Below are 11,973 nucleotides of genomic sequence, written 5' to 3'. Positions count from 1 at the left end.
TAATCCCAGCACTTTCGGAGGCCGAGACGGGTGGATCACGAGGTCAGGAGATCGAGACCATCCTGACTAACACGGTGAAACCCCGTCTCTACTAAAAATATAAAAATTAGCCGGGCGAGGTGGCGGGCGCCTGTAGTCCCAGCTACTCAGGAGGCTGAGGCAGGAGAATGGCGTAAACCCGGAAGGCGGAACTTGCAGTGAGCCTAGATCCGGCCACTGCACTCCAGCCGGGGCGACAGAGCGAGACTCCGTCTCGAAAAAAAAGAAACAAAAGACCTTCAGAGTTATTGCTGTTGATGTGGTCCCTGATAAACCAAGCAGTGGGAAACTAGTTTAGCTTTTAGTTCACATTCTAAAGTACTAATTTTTGTGGTTTATTTTGTACAGGTACTGCTATAACCAGAATTTGGTAGAAAAAAGGATCTACTCGTTGGGGCCCTCTTGATAAAAAGAGATGTGGGGGGATTCTCGACCTGCAAACAGAACTGGACCTTTTCGGTAAGTTCTGAAATTTTAATATTGAAATTGCCAGTGTTTTAATTATAAATATGTAACATTTTGGGCTACTATAAATGCAGATGATTTCTCTGTGGAGAAATAGTTTTTGGTTTTTTAAAAACAGAAACTTGACCGGGCGCGGTGGCTCACGCCTGTAATCCCAGCACTTTGGGAGGCTGAGGCGGGCAGATCACGAGGTCAGGAGATCGAGACCATCCTGGCTGGTTGCCGGCGCCTGTAGTCCCGGCTACTCGGGAGGCTGAAGCAGGAGAATGGCATGAACCCGGGAGGTGGAGCTTGCAGTGAGCCGAGATCATGGCACTGCACTCCAGCCTGGGTAACAGAGCAAGACGCCGTCTCAAAAAAAAAAAAAAGAAAAAAAAAAAGAAAATCAATTTGGAAAATAATTTCGAAAATGATTGTGAGACTGAATACCCAGCATGCCAAATGTTTTGTCATATAACATTTTAAATTTTTATTTATTTATTTAGTTTTTGAGACAGAGTCTCACTCTCTCTCCCAGGCTGGAGTGCAGTGGTGCGATCTTGACTTACTGCAACCTCCGCCTCCCGTGTTCAAGTGATTCTCCTGCCTCAGCCTCCTGAGTAGCTGGGATTACAGGCGCGTGCCACTATGCCCGGCTAATTTCATTATTTTAATATTAAAAAATACCCAAATATTTTGTTTCTTTTTGTCTCTTAGCAAAGGAATACGTATTTGACTAGTAAGGAAAGCTAGTGAAATGTACGTAAATGTTTATAAAAGTTGCATTGAGTTCACTAATTTATGTCTAGAATTCAGAGCTGTGCCTTGTCTGTGGCATGTTGATGCAGTTTGCTAAGCCACCTCTCAATTTTAGGGGTTACTGGGTACCAAGAAGAGTGGAGAAGGTGGTACCATTTAGTTGTAAATGGATTGCATTTTAAATTTATAGGGAGTTAATTTTTTTATAGCTAGTGTAATACACACTGTATTTTAACTAGTATTTAAACATCTTTTGTATTGTGTTTACAGTTAATGAAATGCTACACGAATGTGACTTTTTGATTTTGCTTGGTACATAGCAAAGAAATCTGACCTTTAAATGTGTGCGTTCATAAGTATTGATGCTCCAGTTGAAAATTCTGTTACTAGTACATTTTCTTTTTTTTTCCTTTTTTCGAAATGGAGTCTCACTCTGTCACCCATGCTGGAGTGCAGGGGTACGATCTCAGCTCACTGCAGCCTCTGACTCCCAGGTTCAAGTGATTCTCCTGCCTTAGTCTCCCAAGTAGCTGGGACTACAGATGTATGCCACTACGCCTGGCTAATTTTTGTGTCTTTTTTTAGTAGAGATGGCATTTTACCATGTTGGCCAGGCTGATCTCAAACTCCTGACCCCAAGTGATCCACCTACCTCAACCTCCCAAAGTGCTGGGATTATAAGTGTGAGCCACTGCACCCGCCACTAGTAAATTTTCATTTGGATTGGCAGTCTGCAATATTTTATTACTTACATTCAACAGATGTTCTCATTCATTATTTTGAAGCTTGGAGTTCCAATGAAAAATTTAGGTAGAGAACTGAGTTTAGAAAATCCATATAATGTTTAGTAAAACTAGTATTTCATAAATGCTGAATGACAGAGATCCTTATTTTCTCTTCAGTGGTCTTTAAATTAAAACAGCTGTGTGATGTTGGGTATGTTTTTTCTTTTAAAAATACAAAGGATTAGATCAGTTGTCAGCAAACTACAGCTGATAACCTGTTTTTGTAAATAAAGTTTTATTGGAAAACAGCAGCTCTTCTTGTTAGCAGATTGTGTATGGCTGCTTTCAAGCTATAATGGCAGAATTGAATAGTTGTAACAGAGATTGTATAACCCACAAAATCCAATATATTTACGAACTGGCTCTTCATGGAAAAAGTTTCCTGACCTCTCGTCTAGATCAATGAGGTTGTACGTTAACATTTAAAAATATTTAGGTTGTAATCTATCCTCTTATTACTTATATTTATGGGTAACTATTTTGTAAGTAAGGATATTTCTTATAGAATTAACGTGATTTAGGTAAGCATTCAGAAATGTTAGGTAAATTTAGCTCTGTTGTCTAACTTTTTTCAAATTTAGAACATTTGTCTTTGACTTGTTTAAACTTATTTAAAATTGTATCTTCCCACCTTAATTTTAGTTTAAATGTAAGTCATTATATGCTGTTTTTTAAGATCTTTGACCAGGAGGGAGACACAGTTTTTGGGAACTAATTTGAACCAAAAAAGATACAGGAAAATGATTTTGTTACATTTCCTTTGAACTTTTCTTTTAAAATTTGTTTTTATTTGGTTAAAAATAGTTTTCATAACTACTGATATTTTATGTTAGTAGAACGGTTTCTTGATTAGTCTGTATAAAATACAGATCTAAGAACCCTGCTACAGTAAGTTACTCTAAATCTATTTGGTCTTAATTTAGAAGGGTGAGAGATAATCCTTAGGCCGTGTTGGATGTGTTCTTGTCAGAAAACATGTGGATTTCATACCTCAGTCCTCATCTCATGAGTGTCTGATGAAGCTTAAATCTTCCTGCAAGAGAGTTGAATTGATTTTAAACATGGGAGACATTGTATTTAGTGGTAACATCTTAATTTTAGTGTTAAATTGTATTGCTTAAGAAGAACATCTAAACTTGCTCCTCTTTTTTTTTTTTTTTTGAGATGGAATCTCGCTCGTCACCCGGGCTGGAGTATAGTGACGCGATCTTGGCTTACTGCAAGCTCTGCCTTCCGGGTTCACGCCATTCTCCTGCCTCAACCTCCCGAGCAGCTGGGACTACAGGCACCCGCCACCATGCCTGGCCAATTTTTAAATATTTTTAGTAGAGATGGGATTTCACTGTGTTAGCCAGGGTGGTCTCGATCTCCTGACCTTGCGATCCGCCCGCCTCGGCCTCCCAAAGTGCTGGGATTATAGGCGTGAGCCACTGCACCCGGCCAACTTGCTCCTCTTATCATGAACAACATAGACATAACTAGTGTTAATGGGAGTCAGTGGAAGTCATCATGTTCTGAAAATCCATTAAATGTACATCATTCTAGCATTTAGGTTAATGTTATTAAATTCCTATTACTTTAAGAAAGGGTTGGCTGGGCATGGTGGCTCACGCCTGTAACCCTAACCCTTGGGAAGACTGAGATGGGTGGCTCACCTGAGGTCAGGAGTTCAAGACCGGCCTGGGCAACATGGTAAAACCCCATCTCTACTAAAAATATAAAAATTAGCTGGACATGGTGGCATGTGCCTGTAATCCCAGCTACTCGGGAGGCTGAGGCACGAGAATTGCTTGAGCCCAGGAGGCGGAAGTTGCAGTGAACCGAGATCGCGCCATTGCATTCCAGCCTGGGCAACAGAGCGAGACTCCGTATCAAAAAGAAGAAAAGAAAAGAAAAAGAAAAAGAAAGGATTTGGCATTGCAATTATTTCTCTTGAGCTGAGTGACCCAGACTCAGTTGTCCTTTGAATTTTACTATGGTAGTGCAGTCTGAGCTCAGAAGGGCCTTATGATAGACCCTGTATGTTCTGGGAGGCAAGAATTGAGCTGGTATTAATATCTTAATGCTTTTGTTTTAATGCTGAATAACAGATGACCCTTCAGGTCTTTTCATGTTTTCCTTTTTCATGTCTCGCTACCTAGGATCCCAGGTGCCTAATTGCCTACTTAAACTAGTTTAGGGAATCTTGGACTGAAGCCAAAACATGTAAAATGTCCTGGAATTTAGGCAAAGGAAGGAAATTGGGTAGGATGAAAGATTAGGTCACATCTTGTTTATCTCTTGAGTTCTGTAAATTGAGAATGTAAATTTAATACTTATGCCTATTTTTAAAATGCATTTTATTGCCATGAAAAAGTAGCATGAGACATTGAAATACGGAATATCAGCTTCTTCATTTGGGTCATGGGGATCATGCTTTAAGGCCTAATACTCTCTCTAGGTCCCTCTCAGTATTAAGCCCCTGGATGCTGTTGCGTGGCTTAAATGACTTGCATATGCTTTGTGGCATGATTCATACTACCTTCTATGATACCCTTGGGTAGTTAAATAGGACCCAGGTTAGAGTGTTTCTTGGTGGAGCCACTGCAGAACTGGGATTTAGATGCAGCCAGGGCTGATGCTTAGCTGGTGAACACTGGTATGCTTGTTCCTACTGGTGATTTACAACCAGTGTTCCCTTTGGGCTTGCATCCATTTTGATTGGGTGGTGTCCATGCTGTATCTGTAATAAAATATTTTGGAATGTTACCACTGGATGCAGCAGTGAGAAAGATACCTCCTGAAACTTACTGTAAGAAATTTACAGTGCATTGATTTTTCTGATATATAGGAATCGTCATGTTGACCTTGGAATTCTTAAGTTCCCTGGCTGTAGGAAATGGAAATTTTTGTAGCATGTCACCATTGTTAGCTTATTTGGTATTGCGGATTTTCCCTGTTGCAGGACTGGGTGAAAGCTTTTTCTGCAGCAGTCATGTTGAAAACCTTGTGTTGACTTTCCTCGTGTTCTGAAATGGGAGCATAAAAGTTTACTCCGCCACTTCGTCTTAAAATAGCAAAACTTTGCTGTTTTCTGCAGATCTAGGACCTTGTTACAGAACTCTGCCAAAAAAAAAAAAAATGTTTACAGAAGAATGTGCTGTGATTAGAGAAGAATATGCTGGTGTGTAGATTTCAAACTCTCTGGACAATATGAATAACACTGTCTTTGTTTCTACAGTGGGAGCCAAGAAGAAAGGTTTGCTCCCGGGTGGAACAGGGATTATCCTCCTCCTCCCCTTAAGAGTCATGCTCAAGAGAGACACTCTGGCAACTTTCCTGGCAGAGATTCACTTCCCTTTGATTTCCAGGGGCATTCGGGGCCTCCTTTTGCAAATGTAGAGGAGCATTCTTTCAGCTATGGAGCTAGAGACGGACCACATGGTGACTATCGAGGAGGGGAGGGACCTGGACATGATTTCAGGGGGGGAGATTTTTCGTCTTCTGATTTCCAGAGCAGAGATTCATCACAGTTGGACTTCAGGGGTAGGGACATACATTCTGGGGATTTTCGGGATAGAGAAGGACCACCTATGGACTATAGGGGTGGAGATGGTACTTCTATGGATTATAGAGGTAGGGAGGCACCTCATATGAACTACAGAGACAGGGATGCTCACGCTGTTGACTTCAGAGGTAGGGATGCTCCTCCATCTGACTTCAGGGGCCGGGGCACTTATGATTTAGATTTTAGAGGCCGAGATGGATCCCATGCAGATTTTAGGGGAAGGGATTTATCAGATTTGGATTTTAGGGCCAGAGAACAGTCCCGTTCTGATTTTAGGAATAGAGATGTATCTGATTTGGACTTCAGAGACAAAGACGGAACACAAGTAGACTTTAGAGGCCGAGGTTCAGGTACTACTGATCTAGACTTTAGGGACAGGGATACGCCACATTCAGATTTCAGAGGTAGACACCGGTCTAGGACTGATCAGGATTTTAGGGGCAGAGAGATGGGAACTTGTATGGAATTTAAAGATAGGGAGATGCCCCCTGTGGATCCAAATATTTTGGATTACATTCAGCCCTCTACACAAGATAGAGAACATTCTGGTATGAATGTGAACAGGAGAGAAGAATCCACACATGACCATACGATAGAAAGGCCTGCTTTCGGCATTCAGAAGGGAGAATTTGAGCATTCAGAAACAAGAGAAGGAGAAACACAAGGTGTAGCCTTTGAACATGAGTCTTCAGCAGACTTTCGGAACAGCCAGAGTCCAGTTCAAGACCAAGATAAGTCACAGCTTTCTGGAGGTGAACAGCAGAGTTCAGATGCTGGTCTGTTTAAAGAAGAAGGCGGTCTGGACTTTCTTGGGCGGCAAGACACTGATTACAGAAGCATGGAGTACCGTGATGTGGATCATAGGCTGCCAGGAAGCCAGATGTTTGGCTATGGCCAGAGCAAGTCTTTTCCAGAGGGCAAAACTGCCCGAGATGCCCAACGGGACCTTCAGGTATGTTGATTGAGTGGACTGCTCTTTTTTTTTTTTTTTTTAAAAAAAAAAACAAAAACGTGGAGTCTCACTCTTTCGCCCAGGCTGGAGTGCAGTGTCACGATCTCGGCTCACTGCAAGCTCCACCTCCCAGGCTCACACCATTCTCCTGCCTCAGCCTCCCGAGTAGCTGGGACTACAGGTGACCGCCACCAGGCCCGGCTAATTTTTTTTTTTGTATTTTTAGTAGAGACAGGGTTTCACTGTGTTAGCCAGGATGGTCTCGATCTTCTGACCTTGTGATCCGCCTGCCTTGGCCTCCCAAAGTGCTGGGATTACAGGCGTGAACCACTGCGCCTGGCCTGCTTTTTTTTTTTTTTTTTTAAATAAGACTTTTGTGAAGGGTGAAATTCATTTATGTGTGTATTTATTTATTTATTTTTGAGACGGAATCTTGCTCTGTCACCCAGGCTGGAGTGCAGTGACATAATCTCAGCTCACTGCAACCTCCACCTCCCAGGTTCAAGCAGTTTTCCTGCTGCAACCTCCTGAGTAGCTGGGATTACGGGCACGTGCCACCATGCCCGGTTAATTTTTGTATTTTTGGTGCAGATGGGATTTCACCATGTTGGCCAGGCTGGTCTCGAACCCCTGACCTCGTGATCTGCCCACCTCGACCTCCCAAAGTGCTGGAATTACAGGCATGAGCCACCATGCCTGACCAATTTATTTATTTAAAAATTTTTTTCATTTTATTTTTATCCTTGCACAACCATTAGAAAGCAAAATTTGTATTCAGGAGTGGAATGTAGGAATGTAAATCTCTAGAGAAAAGGCCTTTAGCTCAGATCATATATATGTATTTTCTTTTATTCTTTTCTTTCTGCTTCACTTTCCATTTATATATATGTGTGTGTATATATGAAGGAACTATATATATATATATATATTTGAGACAGGGTCTCACTTTGTCACTCAGGCTGAAGTGCAGTGGTGTAATCATGGCTCCTTGCAGCCTTGACCTCTCAGGCTCAAGCAATCCTCCCACCTCAGCCTCCTGAGTAGCTGGAACTACAGGTGTGTGCCAGCCTCCATGCCTGGCTAGTTTTTTTTTTTCCCTTGGAGAATGAGTCTCACTCTCGTTCAGTCTGGAGTGCAATGTTGTGATCTCGGCTCACTGCAATCTCTACCTCCCAGGTTCAAGGGGTTCCCCCGCCCCAGCCTTCCAGGAAGCTGGGACTACAGGTATATGTCACCATGCCTAGTTAATTTTTTTTTTTTTTCTTTTTTGAGATGGAGTCTCGCCTTGTTGCCTAGGCTGGAGTGCAGTGGCGCGATCTTGGCTCACAGCTACCTCCGCCTCCCGAGTTCAAGCAGTCTTCCTGCCTCAGCCTCCTGAATAGCTGGGACTGTAGTTGTGCACCACCACATCTGACTAATTTTTGTATTTTTTTGTAGAGATGAGGTTTAGGTATGTTACCTAGACTGGGCTGGAACACCTGATCTCAAATGATCCACCCTTCTCAGCCTCCCAAAGAGCTGGGATTACAGGCATGCACCACCATGCCTGACCAGCAATTTTGTATTTTTTTGTAGACACAAGATTGCAACGTATTATCCAGGCTGGTTTCAAATTCCTGGGTTCAAGCAGTGCCCCCTCCTTAGCTTCCCAAAGTGCTGGGATTACAGCAGTAAGCCAGTGCCCCTACCCTTTTGATGTGTGTTTATTCATTATTTTGTTTTATGGTGCTGATTTACATGCCTTGGGATAATTTAGTTTGAAAGTATATGTCTTTGGGAGTTGACTCTTGCAACTCTTGCTTAGTTAGACCTGTGATCGTTTAGGGATCATTTTCTTATTTAAATTTGTTGAGATAATACTTAGGAGTCTCCCTAGTCCTGAGGAGCTAATATTAATGTGAGGAGCTGATATTAATGTTGCAACTATCCTCTTGCAGCTAACGTAATTAACTTAAATGTTAAAACTTCTTGATATATGATTTAAGCAAGGAGGGTTATATTTGTAATTTTACAATGAAGGTATTCTCTTTTAAAGTAGATTTGGCCCGGTACAGTGGCCTATGCTTGTAATTTCAGCACTTTAGGAGGCTTAAGTGGGAGGATCACTTGAGGCTGGGAGCTTGAGACCAGTGTGGTGCAACCTCAGGAGAGAATGTGACCGGGGAAAAGAAAAATAAGGCCAGGCACAGAGTGGCTCACGCCTGATTATTAAAGTCTTATTCAGCCTGTAATCCCAGCACTTTGGGAGGCAAAGGTGGGCAGATCATTTGAGATCAGGATTTCAAGAATAGCCTGGTCAACATGGTGAAACCCTATCTCTACTAAAAATAACAAAATTAGGCCGGGCCTAGTGGCTCATGCCTGTAATCCCAACACTTTGGGAAGCCAAGGCAGGCAGATCATTTGAGATTGTGAGTTTGAGACCAGCCTGACCAACGTGGAGAAACCCTGTCTTTACTAAAAATATAAAATTAACTGGGCGTGGTGGTACATGCCTGTAATCCCAGCTACTCTGGAGGCTGAGGCAGGAGAATCCCTTGAACCCGGGAGGCAGAGTTTGTGGGGAGGCGGAGGTGGCACTATTACACTCCAGCCTGAGCGGCAAGAGCGAAACTCCATCTGAAAAAAAACCAAAAACCAAAATTAGCCAGGTGTGGAGGCAGGCATCTGTAATCCCAACTACTTGGGAGGCCGAGGCAGGAGAATTGCTTGAACTTGGGGGCGGAGGCTGCAGTGAGCTGAGATTGTGCCACTACACTCCAGCCTGGGTGACAGAGCGAGACTTTGTCTCAAAAGAAAAAAAAAAAAAATTATCTAGTCATCTTCTCTCACCAGAGGTATGAAGTACTGCAAGTTTACACCCCATTTTCCAGCTCTCAGACCAGGGAAATTTTTCTTGTTTTTTTTTTTTTTGAAATGGGGGTCTCGCTCTGTCACCCAGGCTGGAGTGCAGTGGCACAATCTTGGGTCACTGAAACCCCTGCCTCCCAGGTTCAAGCGATTCTTCTGCCTCAGCCTCCTGAGTAGCTGGGACCACAGGCGCGCACAGCACAGTTGGCTAATTTTTGTATTTTTAGTAGAGACGGTTTCACCATATTGCCCAGGCTGAGAAAATTAGTGAGAATATGTTAGTTTGTCTTTCTGGTTATTAAAGTCTTATTCAGTCTTGTGTCTCGTAATTTTTTGCTTTACTTTCTTTTTTTTTTTTTTTTTTTTGAGACAGAGTCTCCCGCTGTCGCCCAGGCTGGAGTGCAGTGGCTGGATCTCAGCTCACTGCAAGCTCCGCCTCCCAGGTTTACGCCATTCTCCTGCCTCAGCCTCCAGAGTAGCTAGGACTACAGGCACCCGCCACCTCGCCCGGCTATTTTTTTTGTATTTTTTAGTAGAGACGGGGTTTCACTGTGTTAGCCAGGATGGTCTCGATCTCCTGACCTCGTGATCCGCCCGTCTCGGCCTCCCAAAGTGCTGGGATTACAGGCTTGAGCCACCGCGCCCGGCCACTTTACTTTCAAGACTCTTTCAGTGAGCCTTGGTCTTAGCACATTTACATTCTTGTGATTTGAAGTCACATTCTGGCACTCAGAACAATAGAGAAAATTTCATGTTGATTTGTATTTTGTACAGTAAAGTATATTTATTTGTGAAATAATTTTTCATTTTCAATTTAAGGATCAAGATTATAGGACTGGCCCAAGTGAGGAGAAACCCAGCAGGCTTATTCGATTAAGTGGGGTGCCCGAAAATGCCACAAAAGAAGAGGTAAGGCATGTCTTCTCTCCTGTTTCTCTGTGTCAATTAAAAATTAAAAAACCTTTTAATTTGAGAAATTATAGATTCACAAGAAGATGCAAAGAAATGCACAGAGGAGTCTTGTGTATTTTTCTCCCATCCTCCCTAAGTGTTAATATTTTGCACAACTGTGGTGTAGTATCTAAACCAGGAAACTGACCCTGGTATAATTCATGAAGTTTATTCAGATTAGTTTATTCAGATTTCACCATTTATACATGCAGTCACTGAGGTGAGGTTTAAAAAAAATTATGACAAATGATTGCTCTCTTTAGACCTGATCACATCCTTTAGAGCATATTATTTCTGGAGTATGTACATAAGGATGCAGTTTATTTACAATAGTAAAAACTAGAAACTGCCTAACTGCCTGATAATCAAAGGATTGGCTGACTAAATTAAGTCTGAACTATGGCAGGGCTCACTCTGTGCCAGACATTGTGTGATACTTACAAGCATTAGTTCGTTTAATTACCACATATTTAATATATTCACTCTAAATAGTAAGCATTATTGTATACCAGACATTGTTCTAGATACTGAGTGACACAGCAGTTTATATTATAAAGTCACTGCCTCCATGGATAATGAAAAAGCAAGCAAAAGGATTACGCAATTTTAGTCAGAGAATAAATACTCTGAAGAAAACTAAAGTGCAGGCCAGGCATGGTAGCTCGGCCTGTAGCTCAGAGACAGAGTCTTGCTCTGTCGCCCAGGCTGGAGTGCGTGATGTGACCTTGGCGCACTGCAACCTCCGCCTCCCCAGTTCAAGCCATTCTCCTGCCACAGCCTCCCGAGTAGATGGGACTACAGGCACACACCACCACGCCCAGCTAATTTTTGTACTTTTAGTAGAGACGGGAGTTTCACCATATTGGTCAGGCTGTTCTCGAACTCCTGACCTCAGGTTATCTCCCTGCCTCTGCCTCCCAAAGTGCTGGGATTACAGGTGTAAGCCACCGCGCCCAGCCCATTTTTAATTTTTTTGAGGCAGCGTCTCACTTTGTTGCCCATGCTGTAGTGCATTGGCACAATCACGGCTCACTGTAGCTTCTACCCCTTGGGTTCAATCGATCCTACCACCTCAGCCTCCTGAGTAGCTGGGACCACAAGTGTGCATGCTAATGGGGCTGTTTTTTGTATTGTGTAGTTAGGGAGACATCACTGAGGAAGAGGCATTTGAGCCCAGGCCTGAATGCAGTGAGAGAACGGTTCATTTGAATATGGGGAAATGAACTGTCCAGGCAGTTCATGCTGAGGAAGTGCTGTGGCCCTGGACTGTAATGAACCCAGTATATCATTTTATGTTTAACACATGAGAAACTGGACACTAAAAGGTTACACAGCAAGTGAGTGGAGAGCTTGGAAGGCACACAGTATGATTTCAGAGCTTGAGCCTTTGAAGGTTATGCTCTTCTGCTTTTCTTTTTTTGTCTTTTGAGATAGTTTCACTCTGTCGCCCTGGCTGGAGTGGGCGCGATCTCGGCTCACCGCAACTTCTGCTGCCAGGGTTCAAGCGATTCTCCTGCCTCAGCCTCCCAAGTAGCTGGGATTACAAGCGCCTGCCACCGCACCCGGCTAATTTTTATATTTTTAGTAGAGATGGGGTTTCACCATCTTGGTCAGGCTGATCTTGAACTCCTGACCTCAAGTGATCC

The 11,973-nt window shown here is 42.9% G+C and overlaps 1 protein-coding gene across 1 annotated transcript in view; it reads left to right on the top strand.

Moving 5' to 3' along the window:
- The window catches only part of LOC105540470 (RNA-binding protein 6-like), a gene marked incomplete at its 3' end in the record, with an annotated part of 110,930 nt that overhangs the window by 34,528 nt on the left and 64,429 nt on the right, over positions 1–11,973 (top strand). The window contains exons 2-4 of the mRNA XM_011981134.1: positions 388–498; positions 5,248–6,526; positions 10,196–10,285. Of these exons, the coding sequence (XP_011836524.1) occupies positions 455–498; positions 5,248–6,526; positions 10,196–10,285 (1,413 nt within the window). The remainder of the gene's footprint in view (positions 1–387; positions 499–5,247; positions 6,527–10,195; positions 10,286–11,973) is intronic.

The sequence above is a fragment of the Mandrillus leucophaeus genome, unplaced genomic scaffold, assembly GCF_000951045.1.
Source record: "Mandrillus leucophaeus isolate KB7577 unplaced genomic scaffold, Mleu.le_1.0 Scaffold22, whole genome shotgun sequence".
NCBI lineage: Eukaryota > Metazoa > Chordata > Mammalia > Primates > Cercopithecidae > Mandrillus > Mandrillus leucophaeus.
This window is presented reverse-complemented; position numbering and strand designations above follow the sequence as displayed.